General features: G+C 39.9%; 1 protein-coding gene across 2 annotated transcripts in view; it reads left to right on the forward strand.

Annotated features, from left to right (window-relative positions):
• Positions 1–21063, forward strand: part of UNC13C (unc-13 homolog C) — a 597834-nt gene that overhangs the window by 299446 nt on the left and 277325 nt on the right. For both annotated transcript variants that reach the window (XM_065872546.1, XM_065872547.1), the window contains one exon: positions 10786–10942. In XM_065872546.1, the coding sequence (XP_065728618.1) occupies positions 10786–10942 (157 nt within the window). The remainder of the gene's footprint in view (positions 1–10785; positions 10943–21063) is intronic.

A 21063-nucleotide genomic window follows, 5' to 3' on the forward strand; every position in this document is an offset into this window, starting at 1 on the left:
TCTCTAATTGCTTTAGGTACAAGGTTATGTTGTTTATTCAAGATGTTTCCTGTTTCTTTAGGTAGGATTGTATTGCTATAAACTTCCCTTTTAGAACTGCTTTTGCTGCATCCCATAGGTTTTGGGTCATCATGTCTCCATTGTTATTTGCTTCTGGGTATTTTTTTTATTTCCTCTTTGATTTCTTCAGTGATCTCTTCGTTATTAAGTAGTGTATTGTTCAGCCTCCATGTGTTTGTATATTTTACAGATCTTTTCCTGTAATTGATATCTAGTCTCATAGCGTTGTGGTCAGAAAAGATACTTGATACAATTTCAATTTTCTTAAATTAAGAAGGCTTAACTTGTGACCCAAGATATGATCTATCCTGGACAATGAGCATTTGAGAATAATGTGTATTCTGTTGTTTTTGGATGGAATGTCCTATAAATATCAATTAAGTCCGTCTTGTTTAACGTATCATTTAACGCTTGTGTTTCCTTATTTATTTTCATTTTGCATGATCTGTCCATTGGTGAAAGTAGGGTGTTAAAGTCCCCTACTATGAATGTGTTACTGTCGATTTCCCCTTTTATGGCTGTTAGTATTTGCCTTATGTATTGAGGTGCTCCTATGTTGGGAGCATAAAATTTTACAATTGTTATATCTTCTTCTTGGATCGATTCCTTGATCATTATGTAGTGTCCTTCTTTGTCTCTTCTAATAGTCTTTTAAAGTCTGTTTTGTCTGATGACAATTGCTACTCCAGCTTTCTTTTGGTTTCCATTTGCATGGAATATCTTTTTCCATGCCCTTACTTTCAGTCTGTATGTGTCTCTATGTCTGAAGTGAGTCTCTTGTAGACAGCACATATATGGGTCTTGTTTTTGCATCCTTTCAGCCAATCTGTGTCTTTTGGAGGGAGCATTTAGTCCATTTACATTTAAGGTAATTATCGATATGTATGTTCCTATTCCCATTTTCTAAATTGTTTTGGGTTCGTTAATATAGGTATTTTCCTTCTCTTGTGTTTCTTGCCTAGAGAAGTTCCTTTAGCATTTGTTGTAAAGCTGGTTTGGTGGTGCTGAACTCTCTCAGCTTTTGCTTGTCTGTAAAGGTTTTAATTTCTCCATCAAATCTGAATGAGATTCTTGCTGGGTAGAGTAATCTTGTTTGCAGGTTTTTCTCCTTCATCAGTTTCAGTATGTCCTCCCACTCCCTTCTGGCTTGCAGAGTTTCTCTGAAAGATCAGCTGTTAACCTTATGGGGATTCCCTTGTGTGTTATTTGTTGTTTTTCCCTTGCTGCTTTTAATATGCTTTCTTTGTATTTAATTTTTGACAGTTTGATTAATATGTGTCTTGGCGTATTTCTCCTTGGATTTATCCAGTATGGGACTCTCTGTGCTTCCTGGACTTAACTATTTCCTTTCCCATATTAAGGAAGTTTTCAACTATAATCTCTTCAAATATTTTCTTAGTCCCTTTCTTTTTCTCTTCTTCTGGAACCCCTATCATTCGAATATTGTTGTGTTTAATTTTGTCCCAGAGGTCTCTGAGACTGTCCTCAGTTCTTTTCATTCTTTTTTCTTTATTCTGCTCTGCAGTAGTTATTTCCACTATTTTATCTTCCAGGTCACTTATGCGTTCTTCTGCCTCAGTTATTCTGCTATTAATCCCATCTAGAGTATTTTTAATTTCATTTATTGTGTTGTTCATCGTTGCTTGTTTCATCTTCAGTTCTTCTATGTCCTTGTTAAATGTTTCTTGCATTTTGTCTATTCTATTTCCAAGATTTTGGATCATGTTTACTATCATTATTCTGAATTCTTTTTCAGGTAGACTGCCTATTTCCTCTTCATTTATTAGGTCTGGTGGGTTTTTATCTTGCTCCTTCATCTGCTTTTTTTTTTCTGTCTTCTCATTTTGCTTATCTTACTGTGTTTGGGGTCTCCTTTTTGCAGGCTGCAGGTTCGTAGTTCCCGTTGTTTTTGGTGTCTGTCCCCAGTGGCTGAAGTTGGTTCAGTGGCTTGTGTAGGCTTCCTGGTGGAGGGGACTAGTGCCTGTGTTCTGGTGGATGAGGCTGGATCTTGTCTCTCTGGTCGGCAGGTCCATGTCTGTTTGTGTGTTTTGGGTGTCTGTGGACTTCTTATGATTTTAGGCAGCCTCTCTGCTAATGGGTGGGGTTGTGTCCCTGTTTTCCTAGTTGTTTGGCATAGCGTGTCCAGCACTGTAGCTTGCTGCTCATTGAGTGAAGCTGGGTGCTGGTGTTGAGATGGGGATCTCTGGGAGTTTTTTGCCGTTTGTTATTATGTGGAGCTGGGAGGTCTCTTGTGGACCAGTGTCCTGAAGTTGGCTCTCCCACCCCAGAGGCACAGCACTGACTCCTGGCTGCCGCACCAAGAGCCTTTCATCCACACGGCTCAGAATAAAAGGGAGAAAAAGTAGAAAGGAAGGAAGGGAGGGAGGGAGGGAGGGAGGGAAGGGGGGAGGGAAAGAAAAGATAAAATAAAGTAAGATAAAATAAAATAAAGTTATTAAAATTAAAAATAATTATTAAGAAAATTAATTTTTTTTAAAGAATAAAAAAGGCGGACGGATAGAACCCTAGGACAAATGGTGGAAGCAAAGCTCTACAGACAAAATCTCACATAGAAGCATACACATACACACTCACAAAAAGAGGAAAAGGGAAAAAATAATAAATCTTGTTCTCAAAGTACACCTCTGCAGTTTTGGATGATTCATTGTCTATTCATGTATTCCACAGATGCAGGGAACATCAAGTTGTTTGTGGAGTTTTAATTCGCTGCTTCTGAGGCTGCTGACAGAGATTTCCCTTTCTCTTTGTTCTCACAGCTCCCGGGGTTCAGCTTTGGATTTGGCCCCGCCTCTGTGTGTAGGTTGGCGATGGGCGTCTGTTCTTCGTTCAGACAGGACGGGGTTAAGAGAGCCGCTGATTTGGGAGCACCGGCTCACTGAGGCTGGGGAGAGGGAGGGGCACGGAGTGCCGGGCGAGCCTGCAGTGGCACAGGCCAGTTTGACGTTGCACCAGCCTGAGGCACACTGTGTGTTCTCCCGGGGGAGTTGTTCCTGGATCCCAGGACCCTGGCAGTGGCGGGCTGCACAGGCTCCCCGGAAGGGGTGTGGATAGTGACCTGTGCTCGCACACAGGCTTCTTGGTGGCGGCAGCAGCAGCCTTAGCGTCTCATGCCCGTCTCTGGGGTCCAGGCTGGTAGCCGCAGCTCGCGCCCGTCTCTGTAGGTCCTTTAAGCAGCGCTCTTAATTCCCTCTTCTCGCGCACCAGGAAACAAAGAGGGAAGAAAAAGTCTCTTGCCTCTCCGTCAGGTCCAGACTTTTCCCTGGATTTCCTCCCGGCTGGCTGTGGTGCACTAACCCCTTAAGGCTGTGTTCACGCCGCCAACCCCAGTCCTCTCCCTGCGGTCCAACCAAAGCCGGAGCCTCAGCTCCCGGCCCGCCCCGGCGGGGGAGCAGACAAGCCTCTCGTGCTGGTGAGTGCTGGTCGGCACCGATCCTCTGTGCAGGAATCTCTCCGCTTTGCCCTCTGCACTCCTGTTGCTGTGGTCTCTTCTGCTGCTTCGAAGCTTCCCCTTCCACCACCCACAGTCTCTGTCCGCCAAGGGGCTTCCTAGTGTGTGGAAACCTTTCCTCCTTCACAGCTCCCTCTCACTGGTGCAGGTGCCGTCCCTATCCTTTTGTCTGTGTTTATTCTTTTTTCTTTAGCCCTACCCATGTACTTGGGGACTTTCTTGCCTTTTGGGAGGTCTGAGGTCTTCTGCCAGCCTTCAGTAGGTGTTCTGTAGGAGTTGTTCCACGTGTAGATGTATTTCTGGTGTATCTGTGGGGAGGAAGGTGATCTCCGTGTCTTACTCTTCTGCCATCTTCCCCTCCGAAAAAAAAGGATATAGTTTTTTAAATAACAAAAGTTTGTAGCTCCACCCAGAGATAACACTGTGACCATTTTATTTGGTTATTTTTGCTGTATAAGTGTGTGTGTGTGTGTGTGTGTGTGTGTGTGTTTGCATGCACACACAAGCGCTTGTATGCCTGTTGAGATAATGTACAAAGATGTTTGCATTCTGCTTGTTTGGCAACCTACAGGGTCCTTTGAATCAGTATTTGTTGACCACCGGCGTGTTACCAGTACTCACCTGCCGATCTTATAATGGCAGGTGAGCCTCTAAAAAGGTTCCCTGTGTGCCATGACTTTATTCTAATGCAGTTTGCTTTTAGATTGGGCAAAGATATTTACCTGCTCTTATTGGTGGGCTCTTTAAGTATGAGAGCTGGATTTCTTTTCCTGGATAATGTAAACAACTTGTGAATTCTTATCTTGCTATAGCAGAACATAAAAGGTTATAGATAATCCCCACGGTATACTATTCCCTGTGTTCTTCCAACCCTTTCTTCTTACTAGCTTCTAATCCCGTTGCCCATTCCCATTGCACAGGTTGTATTGCAGTCTTGGGAGTTGTGTACTCTTTAATGGATGTAAAGTGAGAAGATGTGGGAAACACGCGACAGGTTTATTGCGTCTGGAAGCCATTACCATGGAATAGGAAAGTGATCAAAAGCCTTGCTGGCCAGCTGCCTAGGCCTCGCATTTCTGATATGGGGGTGTACAGTGTATGGTTCCCAGAAATATCTTCCCGTTTCTTCTCTAGTCAGGTGAATATTTTAGGAGTTTAGACCAGGATAGTCACTGAATATCTCTCAGTCTATCCAGCTGCCCTAAACTTAGGCAAAGTCCCTCCCAGATATAGGGAAATCTTTGATTGATACCCCTAATTTCCAGTGCTGTTATGACTTTACATCATTTATTTTTGTTTTCATGGCCATTTCCATGGGAGGTTCAGAGGGGTAGATCATGAACAGCTGGTTACCTCGCATCATACCCTAGAAGTTATCTCAGTTAAATCTGAATCAGAAAGTACAATATTTCTGTCCGGTCTCTAAGATGAATGCATGCCTAATGCTCTGGAAAATTTAAAATACTCTCAGTGTACCACTTAAAATCAGAATACAATTCACTTTCAAAGTTGTGATCATTATGGCATTAACTGCTATGCACTTCAGCCCAATGTTCACAAAGCAATTGGATGTTGTGATAAACTGTCATACTCAAAGTAAACAAGCACATGTCCTATACACTGACGCTACATAAATACCGTTAACTCATATCGCTGTCACTGGTTTTCATTAAATACTTACGGGCCAACTCCTGTGTACAAGAAAACACTATGCTAGAAGTGGGCTGGATTAGATGACAATTAAGCATGAACTAAACACATTCTGGAAGAAACAGATACATACACAAGTAATATACAACATTAGAGAGGGAGGAGGATAAATTAAGAGAAGATCACCCTGGTGGTTAAGAAAGATGCTTCTGAGCTTACATTGCCTGAACTCTAATCCTTAATCATCTCACTGCTCTGTGACCTTAGGGAGAAAAAAATTAGAAAAGGAAAGAAATATTTAATTACAACAAGTACAGAGAGGGAATGAGACTTTAGAAGCACTGGCAAAACCAAACCAAACCAAACCGAACAAAAACGTAACATTTCTAAAGGCTACCTAGTTTACGCGGTGTTCTTATGCTGTTCTTGATGGAAACAGCAGCTTTCCACCTGGTTTTAATACTTTCAGAGGTCATATAATGAGATTTAATACATTTTCAGATATAGCATGGCTAAACTCCAGTTCAAAACTGTTCTGTTAGGAAGTTCAGGTTGTTAGAGAAATATTTGAGGTTTTATATTTTGGAGACCAGAAATAATGTGATTATGTGATTTTCAGATTATCTCAAGGTGGAGAATATTTTGTTCCTTATGACTGTGGTATATGAAGGGCTTAGTCATATTGGAAGTGGGGCAGAAATGTCATTTTTTGCTTCTACACCTCCTAAATTGTTTTTCTGCTTCCAATACCTACTCATTTCAATCCATTTTTACACCCTTTCAGGGTTATCTTTCTAAATTCATCTGACAGTATCCCTTCCCTCTGTGAGAATTTCAGCTAACTCTGTGTAGTTCACATGAGAAAGTCAAAGCTCCTTAGCTAAAGACCAGCAAAATCTATCCTTGATCCATTTTTCCTTGGTCATCTTCTGCTACTTCTCACTTTTCATCCTATTCTGTCTCGGTGCAACCCCGTTACTCCACTAACACTGATGTTGTTGCTGTCACAATGATGTTTATTTGTCAAGTCCAATAGTTGTTTTATGTTCTTATAAGACTCTTTCAGTGCACCTATCAGCATCAATCATCCTTCATCCTTCAAACCTCCTATTCCAGTGTTTTCCCTAATTCCATTGCCCTGGCTTTCCTTTGACCTTTTTTTTTTTTTTTAAAGGACATACTTTTTAAAAAATCTATTAATTTATTTTTGGCTGCATTGGGTCTTCGTTGCTGCGCACAGGCTTTCTCTAGTTGTGGCGAGCGGGGGCTGCTTTTCGTTGCTCTGTGCAGGCTTCTCATTACAGTGGCTTCTCTTGTTGCGGAGCACAGGCTCTAGGTGTGTGAGCTTCGGTAGTTGTGGCACGTGGGCTCAGTAGTTGTGGCACCCGGGCTTAGTTGTTCCACAGTATGTGGGATCTTCCTGGACCAGTGCTCAAACTTGTGTCCCCTGCATTGGCAGTCAGTTTCTTAATCACTGCACCACCAGGGAAGTCCCTATCATTTTAAGTTTGATCCCAGTCATAGAATTTACTTATTCGTCTTCCACTAGTCCCTTATATATCGGTGTTTCCCAGGTTTCATTTCCTGACACTGTTCTTCATTCTGTATAATTCCCCTGAATGATCTTACCCATTTTCGTGGTTTTGAAGTGATCCCCAGATCTAAGTGTCCAGCCCAGGTCTCCAGTAACCCGGTGGACATTACTTTATGGAAATCCTACAAGCACCTTAAGCTCAAACTCGACTGGACACATGACCGGACCTTACAACCCCTTTTTCTCCTTTTTAGTTCCCAGCTCACTGGGCAGAAGCACCCCTCACCCAGCCTTCCACACCGAAGCCTTGGAATTTCATCACTTCTCTTTCTTTTCTTTCACTCCGTATCAAGCACTGAGTCCTGACAGTTTTCCTCTCTTAATATTTTTAAAATATATTCCCTCCTCCGTATCTCTACAGCTACTGTCTTAGTTCAGACACCCATCATCTCTTCCCTTTATAGCCTCCTAATTGGACTCTTTTCTCAGTCTCATCTTCCTTAAGCCATCCTCCTAAAATCCCCTCCCACCAAATCTATTTTAAACTCAACTCTGATGATGTCACTTCCTACCCCATGTAAACAATGAGAGATTGTTGGAAGTAATTTTTCACTTATATTGACTCTAAGATTTTGAGTCTTGTTTGAAAAAATCTTCTGACCTATATAATAGGTCCAACTTGCCTACCATATTGCACAAGACTATCGTACATACCCCTCACTTTGCCTCTGGTCATATAACGGTCTAGAATGTGCTCCTGGAAATTTGGGCTCCACCAGCCTAAAATTGCTAGGGTTCATTGTAAACAATATTTTGTTTCTTTCCATTGTGACTTGGTTTTAATTATTCCATTCCTTTGGAATATTTATATTCTTTATCTATCAGCAATAGCAAGCCCTGTGCTTGCTCTGGCTATCTCTTATACATTGACTCTTAGCCCAGCATCATTTCAAGAAGTCTTCCTAGACAGCGCCCCCACCACCAGGGTGCAATACACACACTCTAATTTGGTGTTTCATAGCACTGTTATGCTTTTCTTTTTCATAACTTTCTCAAAATTGTATTACATTTCTTGTGTCACTGATTCTCCCACTAATCTGTAAGTAAACTCATTACTGTATACCCAGTATCTAATACAGTATCTGGCTTTCAGACATGTTCAGTAAATACCTATCAAAGTAAATTCTAGGGACACTAAACTCTCCACTCTGCCATGGCCATTACATAATCACTCATCCTCTAGACCTTGACTCAGATGTTTCCCTCTGACTTCTCCTATACTAGGTTCACCACTAGTGAACTCAACTCAACCTTTGGACCTTTGCCATCCATCTCCAGGCCTCATTCCTCCATCCCATGGCCCACTCAAACCGTTACATACCTCTGTAACAGCACTTTCTCTTGTGTAACAAAATGAGGTTTTAACGTGCATGCCTCTGAATTAGGGTATACATTAATTTTTTACACCAGGACCATGTTTTAATCAACTCAAGATCCCTATCAGGAAGAATAGTCCCAGAAATATAGTAAATGTGTAGTTGTTAAAGGGAGAATACTTTGCCCAGATGCCTTTAACATTAAAAAAAAAATGAAAGGTTAAGGAGTAGAAAAACAATAGAATCAATTATAATTCTATTTTTCATCAATTCTGATAAGAGAAAGTATTATAATTATACTATTTGGCTATAAATTGAATTTATTTTTTAGAGAACAGCAGTGTGAATGGCAGTTTATTTTCCTGTTTTCTAATTGTTTATGAATAATATGTATTAACATTAAATTATAAACACATAGCAAATATTTCATTAAACTAAGAAACTCTAAATTACATTTATTTACATAGCTTTTTGCCTATATTACCCATAAATTTTCATATCTAACATAAATTATTTGTTAAACCTCTCATTTTGGTTGTAAAACATTGCTTTGAGATTGCAAAGCCACAATTTCATAGGGCATTTTCATCATTAAGATATTGGCTGAATCAAGTCAAAGTATAAAATAGACAGAGCTTGGTTGTTGATATCCCTGGTCTTCCCATATGGCACTCATTTTTCCCTAAGATGCCTTATAATTGCATCATCTTCAAAACAGAACTTTCTATTTCACTTATCAAATTCACACCATGGAACGCCTTAAGCAGAATATTCTTATGTTCCTCCATTGTTCTACTTAAAGTACCTGCTGAGCTGTTGCTACTGCTCTTACCGGACAACAAAAATCACTGGGTGGCAGCTGCAAGCAGTACAGACTAAGTAACACACCTGCATTAGGAGAATACTAATTCTGGTTTAAAACCAAGAACAAGATTATTCATTCTGGTGACCTCCAGAATCTCTTTAAATAGATAATGCCTGCTAAGGAAAATAAACTTCTGGTCTTTGAGTTCCTCACCAGTTTATTTTGACAGTTGGTGATCGTCTATCTCTTGTTCCCACCTAGGTATGTATATTTCCCTTTTGCCATCTCCCACACTATCCCATTTAGGCATTGCACATTCCATATCTCTTGACCTCTGACTTGGGTCTAACAAATCTAATTATTTGACAGTTATGAAAAAAGAAAGAAATGTGATACCATATGCTAGTTTTTATTTAATTTCTATTTTTAATATATTTATGTCACTTATGGTATTCTTAATAGATATAAATTATAAGTAGTGTATAATAAAGTCAAAATATGCATCATTTACCTAAAAGAAGAAAGTAGTGATCATCTAATTCCAGGGTTACATCACACAGATCATGTAACTCTCATGGCATACTTTGCTCTTCATGATCCTCAAAGATCTGTGTTTAAAAATGTAGCCTAGGGCTTCCTTGGTGGCGCAGTGGTTGAGAGTCCGCCTGCCGATGCAGGGGACACGGGTTGTGCCCCGGTCCGGGAAGATCCCACATGCCACGGAGCGGCTGGGCCCGTGAGCCATGGCCGCTGAGCCTGCGCGTCCGGAGCCCGTGCTCCGCAACGGGAGAGGCCACAACAGTGAGAGGCCCATGTACTGTAAAAAAATAAATAAATAAAAATAATTTAGCCTACATTTATTAGCTAATGGAAGTTAGATGAGTGGCCTGGCTAAAGTCTAAGAAAAGCAACATTTCCAGGACCTCCATCCATTTCTTTTGAGCTGCCACTTGGAGCATTTATTTATGTGGGTACATTCTGTGCTTGTGTTCAATAATACAAAATTCAGAGATGCCTTGGTGTTGGATAAATTACTGAGATATGAGAGCAAAATAGGATCAGATTAGGTAATGAAAATTGCTTTCTTCCATGGGTATTTTATCTTTTCACTTTTATCACAAGTTGTGCTTTCAATTTTTAAGTCTTTTGTTAGAATTCAAATGAAACAAATTTTCCTGAGAGAAGTAATGGAATTGAACACTTGATGCTTCTGATGTCTGTAAATGATACTGTTATTCAATGTTTAAAAGAAATGGTCTTTAAGCATAAAGCTGGCATAATTCAGTTTGTCTTCACTGTTCATTTGTTTGCTTAATTAAATTCTGGCTTTAGCAAAACCTCAATAAACAAAAACTCCTTGTGGAAGATACTCCTTAATAACAAAAGCTCTCAAACTGGACTCAGGTCAGATGTTAAGTTGACTTGTTCAATCAGTGTGCAATGAAAGGAGGGCCTCTTGTTTACCTTATTGGTGTGAGAGGAATACAAGTGTGAAAGAACATTCTGGTTGCAATTCAACATTTCAGGAACTGAAGTAATTGAGGACAGAGTTGCCAGAGAAAGGGAAACTCCTGGATTATTGCTTTTCGACAGTGTTAGATTCCACTGGAAATTGCACTTTTTGTGTGTACACACAACACTCCCAGTTGAAAGAAATTATGCACATATCCTTGTGGCAAATCACATTCTAATTAAGCCACTTCACATTTGTGAATGAGAAGTTTTTAAAAGGCTGAAATTGCTTTCTCTTTCAATTAGTAATTGTAAGAGTTTTCTCTCCTTTTCATAGATAAGAGGAGAGGAATTACTTAATTGCTGATGTTAGAGGATACACTGCTATGTGAATTAATTAGATTCTCTTTTTAAAGCACTTAATGTTTTTGTCTTGCAGGCACTTTTCATGTCTGTCTTCTAAATACATGTGCCCCGGTGTCCCTGCTGTAATGAGTACCTTGCTGGCAAATATAAATGCTTTCTATGCTCACACAACTGTTACAACGAATGTACAGGTTTCTGCTTCAGATCGATTTGCCGCTACCAACTTTGGTGTAAGTATTATTTTTTGAACTTGAAAATTCCACATAACTTATGGGACTTAGATTTTCAAGGAGATTTGGATTCCAGATATTCTTAGAATCTTACTGCAGAATGTACATCTTAAGGAGTATCTCTTAGTGTAATAGACTAAAGCTTAAAATTTATTTGAAACATGTTCAGTGAAATACCTTTATTTGACAGTCAGTAGGTATCTTCATTAAATTAAATCTTCATATCGGGAATGGCTTTTCCAATGGAGGAAAACATACATTTTGTGATAGAGTACTAGGATTTATAGAAAAGCCTCCATGTAAGCAAATTTGGGATTAACCATGGAAGATATCATTCCCTTGTAAATGTGAGCTCAGTTGGCTTCTCTGGAGCCTTTTGGGCTCCATTTGCACTTCCTCTTGGTTTCTACTGGTACTGATGGATAAAGGCATATCATCTAAGTAAAAAAAATGTTAGGAGTATAAAGAAGCCAAGAAAACTATCTGTATCTAATTAAAACTGTCCACTTGACAATCAAATGCATCAAGAACACACTGAAAAGTAAAAATGCAGGACCCTAAGGAGTCTCAAGATATAAATAAACAGTAATTCCAGTAAAGTGGTGAAGATCTAAACTGAGAATTAGTGGAGATGGGGTAGGAAGGACAAATTCCAGAGCTTTTCAGGGCATAGAATCAACAGCACTTGCTGTCTTTAGGTACATGAACAGTGAGAGAAAGGGAAAGATGCTTGGAAAGATTCCCAAGGTTTTCACCAGGGCAGTTGGTAGGCGGTAGCTCTGTTCAGTATCCCTGTGAGACAGGTAGTTCTGTACTCATTTGTTTGTGGAGGAAACTAAGATCCATTGTAGGAAGGTGATTTCCATGACACCATAGTTACTCTTTTCACTGCACTTCCAAATTGGTTCACTGAATAGATTTGTGTTATTGATCATGTTGTTAGAAATCAAATTTTGAGGTGTGTGTCATAAAGTAGAAACAAATGAGACCCAGCTAATAAAAGGGTGTAAAGCCAATAGGGGAGAAAATGTGCTGCTATGTTTACTCTTTTCTTGTCCTTTTCATTTAAAAGAAAACACATGTGAAGTATGTGAGATGAGTTGGAATGAATTAAAAGAAAAAGTAATTGTTATTTAATGACAGTCAAAATAAATACTGGTAGAAGAGAACACTATCTGGGTTAAGAGTCATGGGGTTTGAGTTTGTATTCAAATTTAACAAGTCAGTTCAGTCATTCAAGCCTCAATATCTCAATATGTTCAATGAGGGTAGAAATTATTGCTCTGACATGTTTCTCAAATTTAAGATGAAAATCAAATGAAGTAAAAGATAAGCTAGTTTGTAAGAGTTGAAAGTGCTCTATAAATATAAGGTATGAGGATTTCATCTCTCCTGCCTGTCCTCTACTGTTGTTAGACAGAATGGCTCTTGTAAGAGCTGGGACCAAAGAAAATTCCCTAGTTAGCTCAACAAAATACTGTTATGACCATCACCAGATCATAGAATAGTTTTTGTTATAAAAACCTCATGAAATTGTTTTGCTTTTAATATTCTGCCTGGGTATACTATAGAGAATAAGCTAACCTTGTGGAACACTGAGTCTTTCTACCTCTGAGAAAGAAGATGTGTTTATATGACTAATTTCCATAAAAGCTACCTGGAGGAAAATGAGATAGTATGCTCCTTTACTTCATGCTGACCCAAAGAAGAGAAGCCAGATTGATTTCACTACTTTGCAGTGTTTCAGTAGCAACATAGTTATAACAAAGTTCACTTTGTAAATCAAATAACGTCTTGTAGGACAGGGTCAAAAAAGAAATCTTTCTTCAAACTACATCTTGATAAGTTAGTGATTTAATGTGTAAATTTGACTAAATTTTTCTCTACCTATTGAAAATAATGCTAGTTGCTCAGTCAAATATAATAAGTATAAAGCTTCCCACCTTCACTTGGCCTGAAGTTGTTATTTACCTGACTTCTGAAGTTGATACTGTCACTTGTGAATCAGGCAGGAACACTATTGGCCCCTTTTTATCTTTCCCAAAGGTGTAATCCAGACATTTTTGAATGTCAAAAAATAAACCAGTGGAAAAGTTTTCTTACCTATGAGGACTGTAAAACAAACAAATATTTAAGAAAAGGAAATCATTACTCTTTCCAATCCAAACTTTTTGTGTGCATATGTTATTTAAAGTCATGCTTTGGATGAAAAATGTTCAAGAATAAAGTGAAAAGAACAGAACCATTGAGTGTGGAGATGAGAGAGAAGCAAAGTTTGCTGAGGAAAGTGATTAGAGAAATTGGGTAAAAATGATGATAAAAATCTGACGTTATTAAAGACAAGGTAAAAATATTTTAAGAAAAGAGGAGTATATTGCATTGTCAGCTGTTGCAAAAAGTTCAAGTAAGATGGCGAGAGGAATGAGCCTGTTGGCTTTGGCAATTAGGAGGTCATTGCTAAGTGAAGCAGTTGAGGTTAAAGCCTGATTTCATAGAGATCTTCAATGAATGGCATGTATGAATAGCTGTGTCAATTAGGGTTCATTTATTCCCTAAAATATAATGCAGTCATTAAAAAATCAAGCTTTTAAAGAAAAGTGTATATAATTGAGCAATGCCCATTAAAAATGACAAATGAAAATATATACATATAAAAATCTATATATAATCTAATTCCAACATTGAACACACACACACACACACACTCACACACACACACACATATACATGTATATATACGGGTTTAGAAACAAGCCTGAAAGAAAATGTGCCAAAATGCCAATAGTGTAGCCACTTGGTGGGATTGCAGCTAATATTTTCTTGTTTTTGTTTTGTATTCATCTTTATACTAAAGTTGTACATTTTTCTATATTGTATCTGTATTTTATAATAATGACTAAAAGAGGGAAAGTGGGTGATTAAATAGAGACTAACCTGTTAAGCAACTTGAATGAGAAGGTAAGAGAGAGATTGGTCAAGAGTGAGAAGGTTCTACCATGAAAAAAGAGATGTTACTTTTACTGCGTGGTTGGGTAGGAGTTTTTATTATTTACTAAGATCAATTTTAACATATTTATAGATTGTTAGGACAGGAACTAGCTGCAAGAATGAAGTTGCAGATTTATCAGATGGAGAATAAGTGATATAATAACATCTCAGAGGAGAAAGAAGTAAATGTAGTCAAGAGGATGGAAGGAGGGACATTCTTTGGAATAAGAAAGGACAAGTTCCTATTCTGAAATTTGAGGAAATGGTGTGTGAGTCCTTGCAGAGAATGCTAAGCTTCTGATATAGGAGTGAAAAGTTGATGGACTCATACTATATTTCCCTAATCTTCTCTGTGGTTGTCTACAGGACAAGAAATGCTTATATATAAGACAAGGGCTATGATAGAGATGCACAAGGTAGAGGAGGCTGGAAAAAGGGAAGGAAATAGAAAGACAAACGCTTCAGGCTCACATAAGAGGAATTCCTAGCATAAATCTGTTGTTAAAACAATTCATGTGGGGCTTCCCTGGTGGCGCAGTGGTTGAGAGTCCGCCTGCCGATGCAGGGGACACGGGTTCGTGCCCCGGTCCGGGAAGAGCCCACATGCCGCTGAGCGGCTGGGCCCGTGAGCCATGGCCGCTGAGCCTGCGCGTCCGGAGCCTGTGCTCCATAACGGGAGAGGCCACAACAGTGAGAGGCCCGCGTACCGGAAAAAAAAAAAAAAAAAAAATAGGAAAAAAAAAAAAAAAAAAAAAAACAATTCATGTGGCTGTGAGTTTTTCTCAGGATTTCTCAGCTTTCAGATTCTGATGTAGTAACATATAGCAGAAGGTTGAAATTTCCCACACACACAAAAAATAGAGATGATCGAAGGGTTAGGGAATTAGCATATAGGTGACACTATCAAAAGAAAGTTGAAGTGATTCACCATGGGATCTAGGTTTGATAAGTGGCACCATGATAGAGACAGAGATAAAGGATTTGGGTAGGAACATCATCCATGTAGTTAAGATTTCAAAGGGGGAAGCCTCAGGTCCACGATGTATCTCTAGGAGTAGGTTGTTGAAAACTGAGTGTAAAAACAGTGGTGTACTGGAGCTAGTTTGTACCTGCTAACAGGCAGTGATTGCTGAATTTTTAGGACTATTGAAGGCTGGTTGTTGAGTACAGCCATCTTGAAACTGGAAATACTGAGAGTATTTATACCATGAAAACTGTCAAATGCTAAAAATCAAGGCTTTTTTCTTTTGGAGAGATGGTTTTGTTGCACACCCTTGAATGCAGAGATTGCTGGGAGTCAAGCTTATCAAAGAACTTGATTGGATAAAACATCTCCATGGGTGTTGAAAACACCGTGGGTAGAGCAAGAGTTGGAAAGGAAGAAAACTCCATGAGGTGGGGGTCAGTTTTTCAACTTTGAAGAAAAGTCTTTAGGAAACTTAGTTAGTTAGTTATCTTAAGACACAAATAGCAAATTATTAGTAAAATTGATGTTTAGCTCAATTTTTTCTTGAGCATAGATACCCTCTGACATAGCCAGTGCCCTGCAAAAACAAGTATGCTAATAAATATTTCCTTTTCATTACAGGTATTCTTTTATTTGTTTGCTTGTTCATTCAAGACATATTTATGTGATACCTCATTTAAGGCACTATGGCAGGTAGTAGAGGGACTGAAAGATAAATGTTTACCTCTGTTCTCTGGGTCTTATACTCTAATGGGATAGTCACCTAACCATGTGTAACAATAACCATAAATCACTCCCCAAATGGGATAAGTGTCAAAGGAGTTCATACTTGTAAATTTGCCTTGAGATTGAGGAGGAGAAAGTGATGGATACTCTTCAGAGGCTCATGGAAGCTTGCCAAAAGGAACAGTGCTTTTAGGAATGAGTAATATTTTTCAAAGTCCAAGAAGTAGAAGGAAAACTACCTTAGGTCTTTGAAGTAAAGACAAGGAGAAGATACAAAACTAAGTTCAAAGTGTGTGTAAGGTAGCCTGCCTAGTGAATAGTGCAGATAGAATAAAAGATGGAAATATAAGAGAACATTGTGTTACTGGATCGATATTAGATTGCTGAGGCCGTTTAATGCCCACTCAGATGTTTGGACTTCATTCTTGAGGCATCGTGTAGAATCTGATTGAATTTCTGATTTAGAAAGGTCACTCTGTAGAGGAAATGTTGCAGAGGGGAGAGATAGAATGTATATCAGACAGCGATTCAACTATACGGTGATGGATGGCAACTAGATTTGTGGTGGTGATTGCTTTCTAGTGTATACAGATGTCAAATTATAATACTGTTTGCCTGAAACTTATATAATAATTTTAAAAAATAAGCACTTCCCCCTGATCACACAGCCATGCCCCAACATATGTGTTCCTTTTCCAAATCCCTGGGAAACCCGAACTTTCTGATAAAGTGACAGGAAATGCTTACAATCATAGAAAATGCAAAAAAAAAAAAAAAAACAAAACCATGATGTCTAAAACAATTTGCAAAAAAGAAAATGCTCTAAAAATAAAAGAGGGAGGTTAGGACCTAGCGTCAAGAAGAAGCTTGTCTAGTTTAGTCAGACTGAGAGAAACGTTAGGCTTTCATGCTCAGTGAACAGTAATATCTCAGTGCTTTTCAAGTTTACCTATTAAGTGACTTCTTATATACTCTTTGAATTTGTCATCTATTAATTAGTGTGTCATTGATAGCATTGTTTCAGTGGCATTTTATAATTTTATGGTATCTCTGTTGGTATCAGTATTAATCTCAAATCAACAAGAAATGCAAATGTATTTCCAGTATGTTCATATGATTAGCATTAATTAAATTATAAAAAACTTATCAAAATAGCTTACACATTAATTCTACTTGAAATGTTTCTGTTCTGCTTAAAGAATGACTGCTTTCGATATGATCTGGAAAAAACTTTTTATAATTTGCTGGTTCAGGTCAGAATAATTTTATCCTATTCTTGTAAATTTATGAAAACCTAAGAGCAGGTTGCACATGCAGCTAGGGCTCCTCCCAGGGAAGCTGAATCAAGCGAGGATCCTGAGAGCTTAAGCATCGTTACCTTCAGGTTAAATCTACTGCTGCTGCTGGAGTGAGATACTGAGAAGCAAAGGAATGGGAGAGAGAAGCTGCAGATGATGCAGAGGTTTTTACACACCTTCTTTATAAGAGCTTTTCCTTCCACGATTCCCAGTGTCCTAGGGAAACTGGCTAAGAGTGTCCTTGTGGGGTAGTAACTGCCTCCCCCTACTCAAAATCTCCCCTCTTGTCATGGGTCAGAACTGGCCCACCAACTGGTTTTGTACAGCTCATGAGCTAAGAATGGCTTTTACATTTTTAAATGGTTTTTAAAAATCAAAAGATTGTCATTTGTGATACATGAAAATTATATGAAATTCACGCTTCAGTATCCATAAGCAAAATTTTATTGGAAAACAACCATGCTCGTTTGTTTATATATTGGTTATAGAAGCTCTTGTGCTACAATGGCAGAGTTTAATAGTTGTGACAGAGACCACAGAGCTGGAAATATTTACGATCTGGCTCTTTACATACAGTTTGCTGACCCCTGGTCTAGAGTTATTCTTGTCAACTAATTAAACCTAAATACTTGATAACAGATAATGCTTAATGTTAATATTATAGATTTAGCCCCTAATAGCAGACATATGTAGTCCTTACAAAATGCAAAGAACTAAATAATGTGACAGTTTCAGATATTGTGGCATGTCCCTCGAGAAACATTTTTTTTTTTTTTTTTTTTTTTCCGGCACGCGGGCCTCTCACTGTTGTGGCCTCTCCCGTCGTGGAGTATAGGCTCTAGACACGCAGGCTCAGCGGCCATGGTTCACGGACCCAGCCGCTCCGCGGCATGTGGGATCTTCCCGGACCGGGGCACGAACCCGCGTCCCCTGCATCGGCAGGCGGACTCTCAACCACTGCGCCACCAGGGAAGCCCGAGAAACATTTTTTAATCGCAGTCTTTTCTTATTCCTCAAATCACACCATGTAGGTGATAGGCCTCCTGTGCTCTCACAAAGGTAACCTCACTCAAGTTAAACAGAAATATGGCAAATGAAATAAAATTTCAGGCTGTCCTTCTGTTTAAAAAATGTCTGTGCGGGCGCGAGCCGCGGCTAAAAGCGCGAGCCCCCGAGACGGGCGCGAGCCGCGGCTGAAAGCGCAAACCCCAGAGACGGGCGCGAGCCGCGGCTAAAACCGCGGACCCCAGAGACGGGCGGGAGACGCTAAGGCTGCTGCTGCCGCCACCAAGGGGCCTGTGTGCGAGCACAGGTCACTCTCCACACCCCTCTTCCGCGGAGCCTGTGCAGCCCGCCACTGCCAGGTTCCCGGGATCCAGGGACAACTTCCCCGGGACAACGCACGGCGGGCCTCAGGCTGGTGCAACGTCACGCCGGCCTCTGCCGCAACGTCACGCTGCCTCTGCCGCCGCAGGCCGGCCCCGCACGCAGTGCCCCTCCTTCCCCCATCCCCCAACCCCCGGCCTGAGTGAGCCGGAGGCCCCGAATCAGCGGCTCCTTTAACCCCGTCCTGTCTGAGCGAAAAAACAGACGCCCTCCAGCGACCTACACGCAGAGGCAGGGCCAAATCCAAAGCTGAGCTCCTGTGAGCTGTGAGAACAGAGAAGAGAAAGGGAAATCTCTCCCAGCAGCCACAGAAGCAGCGGATTAAAGCTCCACAATCAACTTGATATACCCTGCATCTGTGGAATACCTGAATAGACAAGGAATGATCCCAAATTGAAGAGGTGGAATTTAGGAGCGAGATCTATGATTTTTTTCCCTTTTCCTCTTTTTGTGAATGTGTACGTGTATGCTTCTGTGTGAGATCTGGTCTGTATACTCTTGCTTCCACCATTTGTCCTAGGGCTCTATCCGTCCATGACTTTTTTTAAAAAATTCTTTTTCTTAATAATTAAGTTTAATTGTAATAACTTTATTATACTTTACCTTCGTTCTTTCTTTCTTTCCTTCCTTCCTTCCCTCCTTTAGACAACGAATCACCCCAAATTGAGGAGGTGGTCTCAGGGAGCAGGATTTATGATTTTTTCCCCCTTTACCTCTTTTTGTGAAGGTGTATGTGTATGCTTCTGTGTAAGATTTTCTCTGTATAGCTTTGCTTCCAACATTTGTCCTAAGGTTCTATCCGTCCCTTTTTTTTTTTTTCTAAATATTTTTTAATTCAATAACTATATTATACTTTATTTTATTTTTACTGTATCATCTTTCTTTCTGTCTTTTTTCCTTCTTTCCCTCCTTCCTTCCTTCCTCCCTCCCTCCCTCCCTCCCTCCTTTCTTTCCTTCTTTGCTTCTTCCTTCCTTCCTTTCCTCCTTTCCTTCTTTCTTTACTCATACTTCTACTAATTCTCCCTACTTTTTCTCCCTTTTATTCTGAGCTGTGTGGATGAAAGGCTCTTGGTGCTCCAGCCAGGAGTCAGGGCTCTGCCTCTGAGGTAGGAGAGCCAACTTCAGGACACTGGTCAACAAGAGACCTCCCAGCTCCACATAATATTAAACGGTGGAAATATCCCAGAGACCTCCATCTTAACACCAGCACCCAGCTTCACTCAACGACCAGCAAGCCACAGTGCTGGACAACCTATGCCAAACAACTAGCAAAACAGGAACACAACCCCACCCATTAGCAGAGAGGCTGCCTAAAATCATAATAAGGCCACAGACACCCCAAAACACACCACCAGACGTGAACCTGCCCACTAGAGAGACAAGACCCAGCCTCATCCAGCACAACACAGGCACTAGTCCCCTCCACCAGGAAGCCTACACAACCCACTGAAACAACCTTAGCCACTGGAGACAGACATCAAAAACAACGGGAACTACGAACGTGCAGCCTGCAAAAAGGAGACCCCAAACACAGTAAGATAAGCAAAATGAGAAGACAGAAAAACACACAGCAGATGAAGGAGCAAGATAAAAACCCACCAGACCTAACAAATGAAGAGGAAATAGGCAATCTACCTGAAAAAGAATTCAGAATAATGATAGTAAGGATGATCCGAAATCTTGGAAGTAGAATGGACAAAATGCAAGAAACAGTTAACAAGGACCTACAAGAACTAAAGATGAAACAAGCAACGATGAACAATGCAATAAATGAAATTAAAATCACTCTAGATAGGATCAATAGCAGAATAACTGAGGCAGAAGAACGGATAAGTGACCTGGAAGATAAAGTAGTGGAAATAACTACTGCAGAGCAGAATAAAGAAAAAAGAATGAAAAGAACTGAGGACAGTCTCAGAGACCTCTGGGACAACATGAAACGCACCAACATTCGAATTATAGGGGTTCCAGAAGAAGAAGAAAGAAAGAAAGGGACTGAGAAAATATTTGAAGAGATTATAGTTGAAAACTTCCCTAATATGGGAAAGGAAATAGTTAATCAAGTCCAGGAAGCACAGAGGGTCCCATACAGGATAAATACAAGGAGAAACACGCCAAGACACATATTAATCAAACTGTCAAAAATTAAATACAAAGAAAGCATATTAAAAGCAGCAAGGGAAAAACAACAAATAACACACAAGGGAATCCCCATAAGGTTAACAGCTGATCTCTCAGCAGAAACCCTACAAGCCAGAAGGGAGTGGCAGGACATACTGAAAGTGATGAAGGAGAATAGCCTGCAACCAAGACTACTCTACCCAGCAAGGATCTCATTCACATTTGATGGAGAAATTAAAACCTTTACAGACAAGCAAAAGCTGAGAGAGTTCAGCACCACCAAACCAGCTTTACAACAAATGCTAAAGGAACTTCTCTAGACACGAAACACAAGAGAAGGAAATGACCTATAGTAGCGAACCCAAAACAATATATAAAATGGAAATAGGAACATACATATCGATAATTACCTTAAATGTAAATGGACTAAATGCTCCCACCAAGAGACACAGAATAGCTGAATGGATACAAAAACAAGACCCTTATATATGCTGTCTACAAGAGACCCACTTCAGAACTAGAGACACATACAGACTGAAAGTAAGGGGATGGAAAAAGATATTCCATGCAAATGGAAACCAAAAGAAAGCTGGAGTAGCAATTCTCATATCAGACAAAATAGACTTTAAAATAAG

The sequence above is a fragment of the Phocoena phocoena genome, chromosome 2, assembly GCF_963924675.1.
Source record: "Phocoena phocoena chromosome 2, mPhoPho1.1, whole genome shotgun sequence".
NCBI classification, from domain to species: Eukaryota; Metazoa; Chordata; class Mammalia; order Artiodactyla; family Phocoenidae; genus Phocoena; species Phocoena phocoena.